This window comes from Dipteris shenzhenensis, chromosome 17 (assembly GCF_047967505.1).
Source record: "Dipteris shenzhenensis isolate YYH24624 ecotype China chromosome 17, Dip_SZ_1.0, whole genome shotgun sequence".
Lineage (NCBI taxonomy): Eukaryota > Viridiplantae > Streptophyta > Polypodiopsida > Gleicheniales > Dipteridaceae > Dipteris > Dipteris shenzhenensis.
The window spans coordinates 46922008-46940823 of record NC_141612.1 but is presented as its reverse complement, the minus strand read 5'-3'; the positions used below and the strand labels follow the sequence as shown (position 1 = coordinate 46940823).

General features: G+C 45.0%; 1 protein-coding gene across 2 annotated transcripts; it reads left to right on the top strand.

Moving 5' to 3' along the window:
• The first annotated feature begins 4922 nt into the window (after nucleotides 1-4922).
• LOC147892195 (NAC transcription factor 29-like) lies at nucleotides 4923-6468 on the top strand. 2 transcript variants are annotated; one of them, XM_087388949.1, is made up of 3 exons: nucleotides 4923-5138; nucleotides 5264-5571; nucleotides 5886-6468. In XM_087388949.1, exons 1-3 carry the CDS (start codon nucleotides 4964-4966, stop codon nucleotides 6417-6419), a joined length of 1017 nt encoding a protein of 338 aa, XP_087245075.1. In that variant the 5' UTR covers nucleotides 4923-4963; the 3' UTR covers nucleotides 6420-6468. The 2 variants fall into 2 exon arrangements, with proteins under 2 accessions (XP_087245075.1, XP_087245074.1); XM_087388948.1 differs by having other exon boundaries at nucleotides 5883-6468.
• The last annotated feature ends 12348 nt before the right edge of the window (nucleotides 6469-18816 follow it).

Genomic DNA, 18816 nt, shown 5'->3' with positions numbered 1-18816 from the left:
GTTGAATCATGGGAGGCCCAATTTGTAAGTATCGATCTCAAGTTATATTGCTTATGTAGTTTATTAGGAGGTTGTTTCTTTGTACTAATCCCTCCGCAAATTGTGTCGTCTTGCAGCTTGAGATCGTGGGCAGATACCCTACTCCTGTGGAGACAGCCTACCACTGCCACCATCGCAGAGGAGATACATGGAGGCACTTCTGTGATGATGGGTTAATTACTGAGGAGCAGTATACCCGGGCTACTGGAGTGGCCCCCGAGGTATTTGAAAGTAATTAAATAATGCCAAAATTATAAGTAAAGATTTGATTTTTCATACATTGATATATGTTGTCCCTTGTTTACAGGCCCGTGCACAAGACGACGAGGAAGACGAGGAAGGAGGCACAGAAGGGAGCACAGAGCGGAGCATGGAAGGCAGCGAGGATTAGTTGTAGAAGTAGTGCTAGCTACTCTTTTTTGTACTTAAAGCCACAGGCTTGGCTTCGTGCCTCTTGTATATACACTCCTCTTATTTTTTGTACTTGAAGCCACATGACGTGGCTTAGCTTCCTTATTTTTTGTACTTGAAGCCACATGACGTGGCTTAGCTTCGTGCTATATGTACATACAAGCACTTTTTGAGCTTTTAATTTTATTGCGTTTTGGAGTTGTAATGTTTTATTTGGAATTGTAATTAAAATGCGGTTGGCTGTAAGAATTGAATTACACAATGTGGAAATGGGATTCTTGTAACTATATAGCATACACAACATACACAGCATTCTGTAAATTAAAAAAAAAATATTATAAAGCGCGTCTATAAACGCGTCTATATACGTGTTTGTCTGTTCGACAAGCATCTATTTTTGTATCTATAAATGCGTTTATAAGAGCATCTATTTAAGCATCTAAATGCGCGTCTATACGTGCGTGTGTCTGCTATATAGACGCCCTGGTAGACGCGGGTCTCCAGATGCGAAAATAGACGCGCCCGTAAGTTTTTTATTTAGTTCAGTAAACGCGTCTGTGCGCGCGTCTATGGGTGCTTTGTCTTGTTGTGCTTGTACAACAAATGCTATTGGAGAAAGGGATTGGCCCATACAAGGTACTTTGTCCAGGAGGCAGAACGACCTATGAGCTCCAAAGATGCACAATCGGACGACCAAGTTAAAAAACAATAGCACATGTCGTCAAGATAAAACCTTTCCATGCAAGGTTTGCTCATTTTTCAGGGGGGGAAAGTCATGATGACCCTCAGTCCACCCCTGAGTCCATGTTAGTTTCCAACGCCACCTCATCCGAACCAAGCAGACGCACGAAAGTTTCAGAGATCTTCTTGGAAGATTGAAACCACTCTTCTTGCCCGATTAGTGGCCGTTGTAAACAGGGATTAGGAATGATAAATAGAGGGAAAACAGAGAGAGCGCGCGATCGTATTTTGAGCCTGACGTTCTTGCTTCATTCGCATTTTCCTCTCTTTACTTGTGTCTGTCAGGTCCGAGTCTAGATGTCTGTGTCGCTGACGTACCAAATCGTGGCCTAGGTAGTGTCTTCTAAATATGTTCGTCACAAAAGGTGACAATATTTTTTAACATGCCCATAGCGGTTACAGTAGAAACAACGAGGCTTACCATTGGCATCCCTATCGAGGAGTTTTTTGTCAGAAGGATTTCCTGGACGTGGATGGAAAGGTGGTCTCTAAAAGTTTTGAACATTTTGTGTGTGATATATGTCCATAGGAGTGGGTGCTGCACTATAGGAAGGAACAGGAAGTAAAGGAGGAAGAGTTCGAGTTTTCACACCCAATTTGCCGAAAGTGAACTCAATTTGTTGTGCTATCAAAAGTGCTTCGTTGAGCGATTTGGGGCCTTGATCTTGAGTGCGTATGGAGATTTCTGGTCGCAATCGGGGCCTAAGAAAAAACAGCTTCAAATCTTCAATCATATTAGGATCAATATGGAGCAAGAGATGTGTCAATTTGACTCCAAATTGTGACATCGTGTCCGTCTTTTGCTGAAGATCTTGAAGTTGAGTTAATGTGTCTTTTACTGTATCTGTGCTTCCAAATGCTGTCATGAGAGAGTGCTGTAAATGAGGCCAAGATTGCTTGATACTTTCATCTAACTGATGATACCAAGCAGCAGCAAGCCCTTGAAAGGATGGCTTTATTTCTTCGACTTTCTGCGCGTTAGTCCAGTGGTGGTATTCAGCCAAATTGAAGAAATGGTCTAACCAAAGGTAAATGTCGTAGTCTGTCACCCCAGTATATGGTTTAGGACGAACCTTAGCGTCATGGCCTGAATTGTAAATCTGGCGAGAAGAAAGATGAGCTGCCAAATTAGCCACATGAACATTGCACTGGACTAATTCAGACAACAGGGTGGTGATCATGTCATTGGAGCTAAGGCGAGAGGGTGACTGCAGAGTTCCTTGAGGTTCATACTCCATCCCGGCATCTCCACCAAAAATACGTGACGAACGTATTTAATAGACACACTACCTAGACCATGATTTGGTACGTCAACGACACAGACGTCTAGACTTGGACCTGACAGACGCAAGTAAAGAGAGGAAAACGCGAATGAAGCAAGAACATCAGGCCCAAAATACGATCGCCTGCTCTCTCTATTTTCCCTCTATTTATCATTCCTTATCCTTGTTTACAACGGCCACTAATCGGGCAAGATTACCACCCTAAAGAGTGGTTACAATCTTCCAAGAAGATCTTTGAAACTTCCGTGCGTCTGCTTGGTCGGGATGAGGTGGCATTGGAGACTAAAGTGGACTGTGGGGTGGTGGACTAAGGGTCGTCATGATACTTACGATGCATGTACTAGAGCAAGTAAATATTTATTATAATACCAAGTAGATATGATTGTAGAAGAGTATGTGAGAGATCAAAATTTTTTTCTTTATTCGCTGTGATCGTGATCATGGAAACATAGAAAGCAGACAACGTTACTGGCTGCATTTGCTGGAACCCATGGAGCCTAAATCATGAAGCTACTCTTCCATGAAAAGAAATACCCAACAATTGCGATTCACATTGCAGGAGACAAACTACGACTGGCTGTTTTTAAAATTGGCCGTTGACACTGAATCTCCGTGAAGTAGGTGGCCTTAGATAAATTCTTCATATACTAATTGATGCTCGAGACTCCGTGAAAGTTTTGTTAACGGACATGGGATACTTGACGTGTTGTATTTAAACAATTATTAGTGATAGTTTGATCGAGGTTTGATTCTTGAAATTCTTAGGAAAGACTTCGGGAGGACTCGTCGCTTGACCTGAGGCTGACGCCTTGTTTGAAGTTGTTTCGCATCTAGAGATCTTTCCCCCCCTTGTTTCGCATGTACAGATGTTTTTTCAACGCGTCCCTATCATGCAAGCAACAACATTTTCTGCAGGTCTGGTCGGAGTTTTCCGCACCACATGAATGGAGTTTTCCGCAGCAGATGAATCAAGTCTCAAGTGCCAGAAGCTGCGTTGCTACTGCGCTCCTGTACTATGGTAGGAGCGTTTTCGCAATTCCGAATTTCCGAGCCAATTTCAGTGCCTCGATTTTTTTTCCAAAGTAGGTGTTGCAAAATCAGATTCAGGGCGTTCAATTCGAGGAGAGCATCCTTGACTGGACTTCGACTTGAGCCCGATATCCTTTCGGCATTTTTAGCAGCTGACGTTTTGAAACCTGCGTCGGCATGAGGCTGTCAAGACGCTCACCACCGCTTCAATTTCCATGCGTCTGCCATGCTTGCGCTTGAAAATTGAAATCCGTCCGACTTTTGGTTCGTCGTGTCTTCAATTTTCAGCTTCCATAACATCTTCAACTCCATAGGTGCAGTGCTGAAATTTGAAGGCTTCATCAGGCATCAAAGCTCTCCAAGCCTTCATACGAAGTAGAGGAAAAATTTTGGCTTGCAAAAGAAACTCACTCTAAATTTTTAGCCTTCAGGTATAGAATGCCAATTGCAGGGAGCAAATTGCAAAAGAAGGCCTTCTATGGAGACCAACCTTCAAAATTTTTTAATATGTATTATATATATTGTGTGTGTGATTTCGGGGGGGGGGCGGGAAGACTATAGGCACCAAGCTGGCAAATTTCACCACAGTTCATGAATGCTCAGTCCTGTTTCGGATGTTATAGGCTCACCCGAGCCGTTCCAGTTTCTGTGTCATTCGGAACAACTCAAGTGGATCGCCAATGGTCACAACACATGTAAAACGCCAAAGTTCTGATGTACTAGTCCTTTCCTTGAGCCTGACCAACCTGCTTAATATATTCAGCGTTTCTTCTTTTTTTTTTAATGAATCATTCTTTTCTAGTTGCCTAGAGTGAATTGCATGCCTTAAGCGCCATGAAAACTTCAAAACAAAATCATGAAGTCTAATTTTATTTTAGGGCTACATTTGAAGGCCAATTTTTGATTTGGGTTTCTCCATGGAAGGCCATTCATTGTATGAGGCCTTCAAATGAATGCTTACCCAGTGCTAGGCTATTTAGTCATGTTCCCAAGTCATATCATCCAGCTCTCAAGAACTTCTAGGAGTGAATTCAGCATCAGTCGATTCCCGAGGCCCCATTCGTTCAACATGTCTAGGAACCATGCACACTTGAACATCTGCACATCTTCAATTCAGCATCACAGATCCCCCCATTCATTCATTGTGAATCTGGCTCATCTTTTTGACTCACGAGTCACGGATAAGGAAGGAAAGGAACGGGCCACGACGTTCTTAGTCTCCTTGGTCGGTGTCGTGAGTCGTGACAAACATTTCTATCGAGGCTGCGACGTAAGGACTAGGGTGCCCGGTGCTTGGACTATCTTTGGAAATTCCCCTAATTTGACGACGCCTCGGAGTCTCTTTTCGACGCGCATCTGGCGACCCAAGCTTATTTTAAAATACCAATTTGGCAATCCGTATAGCATCCTCCCTGAAAGCTAGCGGCGAGGAGATAATCTTACATACAGGCTTAGAGAAGATGGACGCTGCAGCCAAGCTTACCGATATCGACGAGCTGCCTGGCTTCCGTTTCTCTCCCACAGATCAGGAGCTCGTCGACTTCTACTTGCGCAGGAGGGCTGAGGGACAGCCGTTCTCGCATGCTATCATTCCTACCGTGGATCTTTACAGCTATGATCCTTGGGATCTTCCAGGTGATCCCCTCTGTACAAAATTGACGAGCGTAATAATCTCCTAGAAGAATCTGTTTCATGGCCGAAACTAGCGATGCCCAACTCTCCGGCTTCATGCTGACGGATGCTAGTTTCTCTGTTTGCAGCTTTAGCGCCATCGACCTTGACAGATCAATGGTTCTTCTTTGTCCCTCCCGATAGCAAGTATCGAAATGGTAGACCGAATCGAATCACTAGGTCTGGATACTGGAAAGCAACCGGCACAGAGAAGCCCGTGTACGATCTAACTCATCAGCCGGGCTATGTTCTGGGGTATAAGAAGATCCTCGTATTCTATAAGGGCCGCGCTCCCAGAGGAACAAAAACTGAATGGGTAATGAACGAATACAGGTTACCTCAACCACATGATTCCAGCTTGAACTCTGATTCAGCGAGACAACACGCAAAAGCCCTGGTGAGCTGATCTTTGCTTATTAAGTGTACGTTTCTTAGGACATAGAGATAGTTTTCATCTCCGGCCAATTCACAGAATCCTTGTTTATGCGGTTAGTCTTACTCGTTAAACCTAATAGAATTTGGAACAACTTAGTGCTGCCTTCGATAGGATTAATGGATCTAGCCTACGTGTAAGCCAAATAGGATAAATGACGTTCGTACGCATAGCATGATAATGCTTGTGACCAGAGACTTTAATTTCTCCTAACAAAACCAATAAAATTAGAACTTCCAGACACTCACTTGTCAAAATTGTTGTCATGTGGGCAGAAGGAGTTTTACCTTTGTCAGATTCATAAGAAGGCTGTCTCTATGAGCTTGCTGGAGAGATATACTAAAGATATCCTCGGCGATGATGATCCAATGAAATCATCTGTAGCTGAAGGAACATCTTGTTACAACTTTGCAGGACCAGAGATGCACCTATTAGCATCAGGAAATTCACCAGCTCTTCATGACCTCGGCGCTCGAAAAGCTGCAAGCAACAAAAACGCGTCTTTTGAATGTATTTCAATGAAGCCCAGCCCTTCGTATTTGGATGGCATTGAACCTATGGAGCTGGTCGAGTCGATACAAGAAACTACCCCAAACACCCTTTGTGTCGTCCGTCCATCTATGATTCATGTGGAAAGGAATGCTACAAGCTTGAGCGAAGATTTGGGGTTTTGGGGACCACTTTCTTCCACTGCGGCAGCCAGTCCTCTTGAAAGGTTTCAGGCAGAGATCGACGGCTGGTTTCCGGGCAATCCAATTAGCCTATGGTCTCCCAATCGATTCAGCTTCTGCAACAAGGACAGCGTTGGGTAGATGGATGACTGGAAAATAATTTATTTAACTCGATCTCGACAGCGAGTATATTCTAGACTTGTAGTCTAGCTGATGCATACTGATTATCGTAGTTGTGACGCCTATATATACAACCTGTGGAGCCAAACTTTTGAGTCAAAATAGGCTGGATCAGTTACTGCAACAACGACGAGCTTGCTTATGATTTTCGTTCTGGAACTTTGCGCTAACTACTCATGAGTGCCCAAACGCCTCCCAGTTACTAAATGCCAAGGAAAGGAAGAAACTCTATGCAGACGTTTTTAGTCAGAGAAAGCTAGAACTTTCCAACTTACAGGCTTCCTAAAAGTTTACTTGTTTTAAGTCCAAAATCTAACTAAAACATGGATTTTCTCCTAGGTAAGTTTAAACATTGCAGTTTCATTCTACATAGTTTTCGAGTTTTATATGAATGCTGAGCATATGGTCCCCTACACTCTACTTATAACATAGAATATCCCTGATGATATTAAAATGCAATATCCCTTATGATATTAAAATGCACAAAAAGATGTGCTGAATGCCATGATAATGAATCAAGTTCACATTAGGCCACATTAGAATCAGCTAGCCGATTATTGATCTATGGTTTGTTGACTTGAAAGATAAACATGTTGTAACTAGCTTAGTGGCCCTCCAAGGGTCCTACGGGGTGGTGTGGTTAGTTTGAGTTAATCAGGTCCATAGTTTGTGAAGTAGTTGTTTTGGTCAATTCGACTCTATCTAATTGTGGTTCAAGTGTAAGCTAGTGAGAAGTGTGTTAATACATGGGTTAGGGTTTTCTAGGTAAATTAGGTGTTTTGTTGGTTTGTGAGGGTCTTAAATTGTGTTGTCTTCCTTCAAGTTCATGGCGGCTCCTCTCCTTTGCTTCTCCTCTCCTCGACGGTCGTCTCCTGCTGTCCTTTCATCTCTCGATGGTTCGCTTCTCCTTATGCAGAATCGCTTCTCTTCGTGTGGTTCATCTTCTACTATCCTTTCCTTATGTGGAATCGCGGCCTCTTCTCTCCGATGGCATGTAGCCAGTTTCTCTGTGAGGATGATGAACAGTGAGTGTGGAACGATTATTTGAAGAGGGATCTGTCCTTTTTGGCCGAATCGTGAAGCAGATCTACAGAAGGAGGAGCTCTCTTGAATAGGCAGAATTTGCTCCAACCGAAGCAATGTTCTCATATATTCATCCTTGGTACAATAGAAAAGGACACTTGAATATTTGATGTGTTCATTTACACTGCATGAAATCGGTCATTTTAGGTGGATGAATTGTGCAAAGCATGAAGGCATGATTATGAAGGTTTGAGGAGGTTTGACCAGATTGAACTTGGAGACAACAAGCTCTACTATTCAGATGAAGAGCTCAAACATCAAACTTGAATATCTCAAGCCTTGATTATGCATCCTCACTATGTCAAATAAGTTGAGATTTCCAGGCAGTTTTCTCTATTTTTCACACACTTTGCACTTTATCATGCACCAAACATAGCACCTATACTTTGCATTGTACTATGGACAAGTGCTTGTCTTATGCCTTTGTACTATCCACATGCAATTTGCACTGTATCATCCAACATTACACTATATCATTCAAACTGGCATATGGCCATACTTTGTATATATATTTTCACATAGATATATATAGTGGCTCGGGTTTTTCCCTCGTACTCCCCAAGGGTTTTTTCATCCGTAGCTAGAGGGCCTAGTTTGAGTGGGGGTGTTAGAGCTATATATAGCTTGCCCTAACTCAAGCTAGTCCTCAACTATATCTATGCCTATGATCTATGAATAGAATCACTTCCTTGGGAGCAACTCTTGTGTCCATCTCTCTCCTCTCTCTTCTCTCAACACGTTTGTATGCTTTGCCAGATGTTTAAGGGGATTCTTTATAAATAATTGGGGGTTTGTCATTTTGGCCACAGCTCATAGCTATGCTGATTTGTTGTAGGTAGTGCATGGTTCTTGCTCTCTGCATGCATTCCTCGTTTCAATAATTTTTGAGTGTTTGTATTAGCATGCGTTCTTTTGAAATGTTCACGAGTTTTGCTTCCTCGCTTATGAGTTGTATCGCTTTGATTTCCTTTGATTCAGACATGGAAATGGCTAATTGTGAAGCTATGCTCTTGTGCTAGCTATTGCATGAGAGAGGTGTAGTTGTTTTGGTCTTGAATCGTGATTGTACATAGAGCTGTGTTATGTAGTTTTTTTTTTGACACTTCTCTCTCTGGTTGTCTATTTAGGACCTCTTTCTATACTTGAGAAATGTGTGTTAAACGACGTGTCTTTATGTTTGTGCGTGTCGAGAGAGTTGTGCGGTACTCGACCTCTACTCGGCTCTCTGTATGTTGTCTCTGAGAGTGTAGAGTTGTGTTATGCTATTGTGTTTGCTGACACTTCTCTCTATGTTTGTCTATTTTGGCCCTCTTTTTATAGCTGAGATATGTGTTTCTGCTGTATTTAAAAAACATTTGACAAAATATGAAGAGGGGAGAGGAGAAGAGTGGAGATGAGGAGAGAGGGCACAGCTAGAGAGCACACCACAAATGACTAACTGTACACTAGAATTAGTTGAAAAAATAGAATATATACAAACCGTTTTAGGGTTAGGGTTAGGGGATCTAACCCTTTCCTTTATAGCACTCTATAAGGTTAGTGCTATGCACATATGATCACGTGATGGTGCTATGCACACATGATCACATGATGTTGAGCGTGAACTCTCAACACCTTCCCTCAAGATCAACATCATGAAGTAGGCCTTCGCTCAAGATGATGATTCTGGGGAATCGAAGAAGGACTGAGCATTACATTCCATCACACCCCTTTAATGGGAATGTCCTTCCTCTGCATCAAACCAAGAGCTAGTCGGTGTTTCTCGAATAGCTCTTTACCGAGTGGCTTGGTAAAGATGTCTGCAACATTTTCTTTGCTATCACAATGCTGCAGTGTGACGTCACCAAGTAACACTCTTTCTCTGATGAAGTGCTCTCTGACATCAATGTGCTTTGTCCTGGAGTGATATACTGGATTTTCGGCCAATGCTTGAGCCGATTGATTATCACAGTATATTGTTGTTGGCTTTGACTCATCAAAGTAATCTGTTTCTGACAATAGTCTTCTGAGCCATATAGCTTCACATGCACCTGTAGTGAGTGCCCTATATTCTGCTTCAGTCGAAGACAAAGAAACAGTTGGCTGTTTGTTTGACAACCATGATATAGCACCTTGACCAAGGAAAAATGCATATCCCTGTGTCGATCTCCTGGTCTCATGATCTCTAGCATAGTCACTGTTACAGTATCCATGCAACCGTGGATGACTTCCTCTGTATTCTATCCCAAATTGTCTTGTACCTCTGATGTATCTCAAGACTCTTTTGGCTGCATTCCAGTGAGACTGTTTTGGATTTGCCATAAACTGTGCTAGTGAGCTTACTGCATAACAAATATCTGATGACGGAAATGAGAGAGAGAGAGAGAGAGGAGTGCACACGATATAGCTACCTGTACACTAAGTGTATTGACAATGAACATGAAGATATACATGTGAACCCCTTAGGGTTAGGGTTAGGGTTTGCCCCTATGCCCTATGTGGATAGTGCAATTTACACTATCTTTAACACCCCCTCTTAAATTGCACTGGGTAAGTAGAGGGTGCATGTACAAGACCTTTTTGTGAATTTTGTTTGGTGCGTATGCTAGCATCCAAAACTGAAAAGAAAACTGAAAAGAAATCAGAGTAGTATGTGCGTATGTGAGCACAGTGACTATGAAGCGGAAGCATGTACAATGAGTACAACTTACGATCCTGTACATATCGTGGATTTCCCCCTCTTAAGTTGTGGGTCATCCTTCGCCTTTGGGAATAAAACCCAGAAGATAGGCCGAAAGGAAGAGGAAGGAAATATGGAGAAAGTCAAGTCCACCTGGATCAAAGACTGGTCGATCAAAAGATGACTGCGTGAATGTCTGCATGTATGGCTGCGTACTGAACATGTCAAAGCTGAACATGTCATGAGTCATCGTGGACTGTGCAGCTGCTCTGAAGAAGAGGCATCCGGATGTGAGGCTAGTCGATGTAGCTATGGAGATGTGATCCGGTAGGTTGTGACATATGAGAGTGTCACCAACCCAAAAGAACTGACAGCAATGTGCAAGGTATGCTGCAGTAGAAGTATAATCTCTGTCAAATGATGCGGGGTCGAAGAAGACTGCATAGTCGATGTGGACAGAGTGATCCAAGGGCTGAAAATCTAGGGCCGAAGGTGCAGGTGTGATACACTGCTCTGCTGAAGAAGAGGCCTGTAAAACTGACAAGGTATGGCAACCTGTCAAACCTGTATGCTCAACTGTCATGAGCTGAAGGTCGTCTGCTGTGTGCATGGCTAAACATCCATCGGCATGGGATGTAGCATCTGTCATAGGCTCGTCGAGAAGGAGCTGACAGTATAAAGGCCTAGAAGCCTGAAATGCAACTGAAAGTGCATAAGATGTCCCTGAGGCGAATGAGGTGCCGAATGCTGATGTAGGGACTGATCTATAATCTTGGATCCAACTCGGATCCAACCACTGATCTGCATCAAGTATGGACTGTATATGACAGCCATAAGTGCATGATGAAACACTGAGTCTCCCCAGGTTGCACTATGGCTGAACCTGATGATGTCTACTGCATTGGAGCAAGACCGTCCATAAGTATCCTCATACTGAGGAATGATCTGCTGATCGAAAGTGGTGGTCATAACTAGATCCAAGGATGCAATGCGGCATGAGTGAGCCGATGCTGAAATGTCTCGAAGACTGATCTGCTGATCTGAACTGCTGAAGGGAACTGAGCCCAAGGTATGCTCTATGTCAGAGGTGAAAGCATCAGTGATGGATGCTAGAATGGAATCACTTGAAGAGCTGAATGCGCTGGGGCATATATCTCTGCATGCGGCAGAAGATGTGAGTGCCTCGTGCTGAGGACTTACCTGCTGAATAACTGCATGATCATAGGTGAACTCCTGCTGAGTATCTGTATCTGTGGCAAGAGATGGAGTCGGATCCATGCATAAGGGTGATGGCTGTACATCACTGAAATCAGACAGAGCTGATGTAGATGGGACTGCCTCGTACTGAGGACTTACCGTCAAATATGCCTCGTGCTGAGGGCTTACTGCGGAATGTGCCTCATGCTGAGGGCTTACCAAGAAGTGTGCCTCATGCTGAGGGCTTACCGAGGAATGTGCATGATCAGAAACGATCAGAAACTGCGGGCTGATCCATGCTAACATCTGAGGCATCTGCAACTACATCTGATCTGTCAAGGCCAATGAGGCTCGAGTCTGCATCATAGACTGGTACATACCCTGTGGCAATGAATGGTCGAAGAAGGTTCTCTTTCCACTCACGGATCTCATCCGGAGTCATGACTGGTATATCATCAACGAAGTGATGTGGATAACTCCATGCTGGAGGCGGTCTGGTGCTCTGTGCAAGAGGCTTACCCGTGTACCGGCGAGAGTGTCTACCCATGAGAACACTGTAAAGGAGCTGCCACTGGGGGGCTTACGCTAAACTGTCAGAACCAAGTCATGTGAGAACTGATGTGTGTGCCAAGGATCAAGCCTGTAGGAAAGTGATGACAACTATGTGTCGGGAGTAGCCAAGAGGCTATACAAGGCTGATGTATGTGTGTGGAAACCAATGCCAAAAATAGTCAACAAATGTGACTGTACATGGGTGGCATGTGTGCGTGCAAAGGTGCAACAATCCTGAATCCGAGGAGAAAGATCATTCTGCCAAGTGTCACACTGAGTGATGAAGTGCCAAATGCCAAGAGAACTGAACTGGTGTCAGATGTGTGAAAGTGAATACCGATGATAGATCCGATGGGACTGACGCCGGTGGGAACTAATCGGGTAATGTGGCAATGGTTAACTTGGCTTGGTGGAGTTGAATCTCCTCTATGGCAGTGCTAGTCTATAGCTAGACTACACGTCGATGCGATAAATGCAGCAAATGAATTTTATCTTAATTCATTTTAAGTGCTGGGTATGCTGCAAAGGATCAGGAGGTGGTTCCGATGAAGAGGAATCAATGATGCTAGCATGTGGAAATCTCGGATGGCAGATCTGAGGTGCTCAGCGCGTAGAGCATGATCTGGCGAGCATTTTTGCCTTTTACAGCTCTGCGAAATTCCCTCTGGATCAAAAGATACAGCCCTCAGAAGGATAGGCCTAACTTTGATCCCAAGAAGGCAAAAAATGATGATGTGGCCTAGAGGGTGATGTGGCAGACTGGTGATCACATGCAGAATACAACTGTGCCTATGAAGAGGCAACTGTGCCTGGCTGGCACTCTGTGTGCTGAGGTGGCACATGGGTGACTGTGCTGCTGAGGTGTCCCATGCTGATGTGGCAGGCTGACATGTCACTGCTGATTGGGCAGCTGAGGACTGTGCATGATGACATGGCACCTGTGGATAAGACTGCCATGTGGCCTAAAAGTAACTGTCCCTCCTCACTCATGGTTAATTGAACCAAACCATGGTTAACTCTGACCACTGTTCAAACCCAGGGTCACAAGGACCTAACCCAGGTTGAACCTTACATGCCACGTGGCAATTTTGCCAAACCTTAGGTCTAAGGTTTGTGGCGATTTTTGACGCGGCAACGATGGCGACGGGATGCGGTGAGCGGAGGAGGCGGCTGTGTGGAGAACTGTGTGAAGCGTAGGGCTATTGGTCGGTGAAGCTGAGGCTGGTCGAGATCGTTGGCGTAGTGTAGAGCAGCTTTGCCCGAATGGTCGAAGGAGTCGTGGCGATGGTGCTGGAGTTGAGCTTGTCAGTTGTTGGAGCCGGTGCTATGGGTAGTCGCCTCTGCAGTCCAGGCTATGATGGAGCAGCCTGTCGTCGAGAAGTTGGCTGAGGCTTGTTGAAGGCACTCACCAGTTTGAGGAGGAGGCTCATAGACTTAGTGAGCGGTGGAGGAGACTGTCGTTGTTGGAGTGGCCTGTAGGTGGAGCCTGCTGTGAGTTGCTCGCTATCGCCTGTTGAAGCTAGGGGCCTTGCTATAGATCTACTTCTCTGTAGATTCAGGTCGCTGAGAAGCCCGTCAGCTGGCTATGTAATGTGCTGCCTATGGAGGCCTCGCAATCTGGTCGTCAGTGCTACAGAAAGGCGCTTGAGCCTAAGAACTGCTAGCTGGTTGTCACGGTAGACAGGCGGATTGTTGAAGACGGGAGCTGCTACTAGCCGTCGAACCTTGGGAGCCCGCTGTGGGTCGTTGGGGCGTGTTGGTGATGGGCGTGGCATTGCTTGCTAAGGCTGGCCACCTTCTGCAGGAATACTGCTATCATGGAGGTTGTCCATCTGTTACTTGAAGGCGGTGGAAGAGAAGCTGTCCGCAGGTTCGTGTAGAGCTCGTCTGGGCTGGTGAAGGCATCGTTGTTGTCTTAGAGGCTGCGGCTGTTGGAGAAGCGTTGAAATGCTGAGGCTTTCGAGTTGGAGGACGACTGTGTAGAGCTTGAAGCTCTAGAAATGGAAAACGTGGCCTCAGTAGCTGCTGCTAGCATTGTTGTTGGAGTCTCCAGAGGATCAACCATAGTGGTTGAAGGAAGAGCACCTCGCAAGCCTCTCAAAGCTCATCTCTCTCAAGAAATGAAAGCTTACAGAACCTTAGAGGCTCAGAAATGAACCTTTCTCTCTCACAAAACCTTACAAGATCTCTCAAAGAAATCTACATCATAACTTGACCTCCATGAAGCGGAATGGAGAGATTTTAGATCCGAAACGGAGAGGAGAAGGGGCTCTATGATGAGAGCTAGCTGAGAGATGAAGATGCCTCATGAAAGAGGGCTTGTTGCCTTGACGGAACAAGGGCTTGTGCCTTCATGGAGCAAGGGCTTGACTCTCTCTCGACGGAAATCTCTCTCAATGGAAGATGCCTCACGCAAGGAGGGCTTGACACTCATGAAGGGAGTGGAGCACCATTGGCTCTGATACCATGATGACGGAAATGAGAGAGAGAGAGAGAGAGGAGTGCACACGATATAGCTACCTGTACACTAAGTGTATTGACAATGAACATGAAGATATACATGTGAACCCCTTAGGGTTAGGGTTAGGGTTTGCCCCTATGCCCTATGTGGATAGTGCAATTTACACTATCTTTAACAATATCTGGCCGTGTGATTGTCAGATATATAAGAGATCCAATGAGTTGCCTGTAGTATCTGTCATTGACTGTAGGCTTTTCTGAATCTTTAGTAAGTTTCAAACTCTGTTCCATGGGAGTGGCTGCAATCTTGCAATCTGCCATATGAAACTTCTTCAGGAGACTGTCAACATATTTGAGCTGACTCATGAATGTGCTATCTGAATCTCTCCAGAACTCAATTCCAAGACAATAGTGCATAAGTCCAAGATCTTTCATGTCGAACTCTGCAGATAAGTCTTGTTTTGATTTTCTGATGAAGCTATCCTTGCTTCCTGTCACAATCAGATCATCTACGTACAAAAGTGCAATAGTAATATCTTCCCCTTGAACTTTGTAGTAGAGAGTATGATCTGCATTGGACTTCATGTATCCCAGATCAGCAAAATACTTGTCAATTCGGCTGTACCAACTTCTGGGGGCTTGCTTTAAGTCGTAGAGACTTTTCTTGAGATGGCAAACCTTGTTCTCTTTTCCTGGTTCAACATAACTGGCTGGTTGTTGCATGTAGACTTCCTCGTCTAGATAACCATTGAGAAATGCATTCTTGACATCGAGCTAATACACATTCCATTTACTGAGTGTCGCTAGTGATATCAAGAACCGTATGGAATCCATCTTTGCTACTGGAGCATAAGTCTCATCATAATCTTGGCCATATTGTTGTGCAAATCCTTTTGCAACTAATCTAGCTTTGTATCTCTGAATACTGCCATTTGGATTGTACTTCACTTTGTATACCCATTTGTTGGCTATGGCCTTCTTTCCTGGTGGAAGGTCGCACAATTCCCAAGTGTTATTTTTATATAAAGCGTACATTTCTTCATTCATAGTAGTTTGCCATTCTGGCTTATCTACTGCGTCTTCGAAGTACACAGGCTCTTCTGTAGCCATGATGGTAGTCATAAGAGCATAGTTGGTGGTTTTTACCTGAATTGCTTTGCCTTTCTGAGCATATGTCAATCTGGCTGGTGGTCTGCTTTCCCTAGTAGACCGTCTGAGCTGCTGTGGCGCTGATTGGGGTGTTGCTGGCAATTCTTGCTCTTCTTCATCAACCTGTTCTGTAGGTGACTGTGAAGTTGATGCTTCTATCTCCGGTGTAGGTGAGGTTTTCCATTCTGAATCCTCATCGAAGATTACATTCGGGAGATAATGAATTTGCGGTTGATGGGATCATACAATTTGTATGCTTTGCTTTCTTCACTGTAGCCAACCATGATGCATTTGCGTGACTTCGCATCCAATTTTCTGCGATGATCATCATGTATGTGGGCATATGCTATGCAACCAAATATGCGGAGATGCCCAATGCGTGGCTTGTGTCCAGTGAATGCTTCATAAGGAGTCATACCTTGTATCGGTTCGGTAGGAAGCCGATTAAGCAAGTAGTTAGCTGTAGCTATTGCTTCTGCCCAATACTGATTCGGAAGATGCTTTTCACTAAGCATTGCTCTAGCACTGTCTGCTAAAGTCCCATTCTTCCTTTCAGCTCTTGCATTTTGCTGAGGAGTATCTGCACATGTGAATTGTCTTCGAATACCGTGAGTTTTGCAAAAATTCATGAATGTTGAAGACATGTATTCACCTCCTCTGTCTGATCTCATGACCTTGATCTTTCTGCCTGTCTGGTTTTCTACCATGGCTTTGAATTCTTGAAATCTGGCAAACACTTCAGATTTCTCTTTCAGAAAGTAGACCCAACAATATCTGCTGTAGTCGTCGATGAAGGTCAAGTAATAAAGTGAACCATTGATGCTGCGGGTCTGGGCATAACCCCATACATCTGTATGAATCAAATCAAGAATACCTCGTGCATGAGAGGTACTTCTGACAAAGTTGGTTCGCTTTTGTTTGCCGAAGCATGCTTCACAAACTTTTCCAAGAAACTGTAGCTTCGGAATCCCAATTGCCATATTCTGATTCCTTAGATCTAACAAGTACTTGAAGTTGACATGACCATATCTCTTGTGCCATTTTGCAGATAGTGGCATCTGTTGCATTTGAGCTGACATAGCATGCTTATCTGGTACTGTAGCTAGCATCCTGTATAAGCGTCCTTCCTTGACACCTTTTGCTACTAGCTGACCTCTTTTGGATTTGTCTCTGATAGTGCATTCATCACCGTCGAAGATGACTTTGTAGTTGTGTTCCGTCATTTGACCTACTGACAAAAGGTTCTTGCTGAGCTTCGGAACATAGAGCACATCTTTGACTAATCCTTTTGTACCAGTGAAATTGTTCATAGGGATAACACCTGTCCCTTGAACCAGATTCGGTGTATTGTCTGCTGTGTAGATGACATTCTTTTGACCTTCTAATGGCTTCATTTCTGTGAACCATTCCTGATGATTTGTCATATGAGATGATGCACCGCTGTCGATGTACCAAGGATCCTGTTCCACTTGGTCGACTTGATAACTGAAATCCTCTTTGGGATTGAAATCAGTGTATGGGTGCATTGTATCAGTCTGATGCAATTCCTCACTTGCAAGAAACATATTGCCATGTTCATTTGCAAATGTGCGTGAAGGAAGTGGTTTTGTCGGCGAGGCTTAAATGTGAGTGTAACTTGTGCCGAAATGTGGGCATGATGTAACGAGCGCGTAGAGCACGAAAAATCGAGCGATTTTCCTTTTTAGAGCACCCTCAAATTCTTCCTGGATCAAGAGATATGACTTGATCTAGGTGGAGGGGCAAAAGGAGTGCAAATGGTGCTCAATGATGATGTGTCACTGTGAGTCACATGCAGTGATGATGTGGCACTATGCTTAGCAAGAGGTGTGCCAGTGAAGCTCTGTGCTGAGTTGGCATGCTGAGTTGGCAGGAGTGTGCACATGCAGTGTGTGCACAGTGTGCCTGGCAAGGGACTGTGCTTGCAGGGGTCAGTGCTGACTGGACTGCTGAGGTGGCAGTGCTGAGGTGGCACAGATGATGTCAGCAGGGTGACGTGGCACTGATGACGTGGCAGTGCTGATGTGGCAGTGCTGACGTGGCAGTGCTGACGTGGAAGATGTGGATAAGGGTGCCATGTGGCTGATCCTTGACCACACCTGTGTGTGTGGTGACCCTGGGTGGATAAGGTCTATGCCAGGTGTCAATTTTGTGGCCAGCCCCTAGGTGCTTCCTATCTGCCACGTGTAGGAAGATTGGAGGTCGGAATCTTCGAGGTTCTGTTGGAATCTATGAAGATTCTGTCGAGGCCGCGGATTTCTGTCGATGGAGTCGTTGGTGATGCTAGGAGCCTACTTGGAGGAGCTTGCTGTGCCGGGCGTTGTGAGCAGGGAGTTGTTTCTCTGCTGTTCTGGGAGATGCTGCTGACGGAGCCGTTTGGACCTTCGTTGGAACTACTGGTGCAACGAGAGCCGCTGTTGTAGAGGTCGTCTTATACACCCTCACATCGCTTACGACCACAAGGAAGCAAGCGAGGATACCATCACCATGCCTATCCAAAATATTGCTGTCGGAGACGTCAAAGAAGCCTACCACCCCGATACTCTCAAATGCGCCCTCGCTGAATGCATCTCCACCCTCATCTTCGTCTTCGCTGGCGAAGGCTCCGTCGTTGCTTACGCAAGCCTTACAAATGGCGCAGATCTCACCCCCTCCGAACTTGTGGGCGTCGCTATTTGCCACGGCTTGGCACTCTTCGTCGTCGTCATGGAGCTGCGTGCAGCCAGAGAGCTTAGGCTCTTGTTCGTCGCAGCAGCGGCCATCGCCATAGCTTCCAAGCTCCGTAGCTCGGCTTCATCCTCCACACGCCAGCCATGAGTAAGCTTCAGAGCGATGTGCTGAGGGAGGCCATTTCTTAGATTGCGACGGAAGTGCGACGGAAGGCAAGGAGAAAAAGCAGAAGTTTACTGAAACTGTGGAACTTCAAATCGGCCTCAAGAATTATGATCCTCAAAAGGATAAGCGTTTTAGTGGGTCTGTCAAGCTTGCGCACATCCCTCGTCCCAAGATGAAGGTGTGCATGCTTGGCGATGCCCAGCACATCGAGGAGGCTGAAAAAATTGGACTCGACTGCATGGATGTCGATGGAGAAGATGCATCGCCTCACGCTTGGAAGGCTTGAAGGCACGTTGGTTGTTGCGAGCAAGAGGCAGCCGTCTGCTGCTTGCTAGACTGAGGTCGCGGGGCTGTTGTAAATAGGAGAGCTTTGAGCCTTATAGTCGGTGGAGAGGCTTTGGAGTC

Bases quoted from the DNA above. Each gene is read 5' to 3' on its own strand.
- LOC147892195 (XM_087388948.1), top strand. From the start codon at position 4,964: ATGGACGCTGCAGCCAAGCTTACCGATATCGACGAGCTGCCTGGCTTC. The intron at 5,139-5,263 runs GTGATCCCCTCT...CTCTGTTTGCAG, and splicing joins TGATCCTTGGGATCTTCCAG to CTTTAGCGCCATCGACCTTG. The intron at 5,572-5,882 runs GTGAGCTGATCT...TCATGTGGGCAG, and splicing joins GACAACACGCAAAAGCCCTG to AAGGAGTTTTACCTTTGTCA.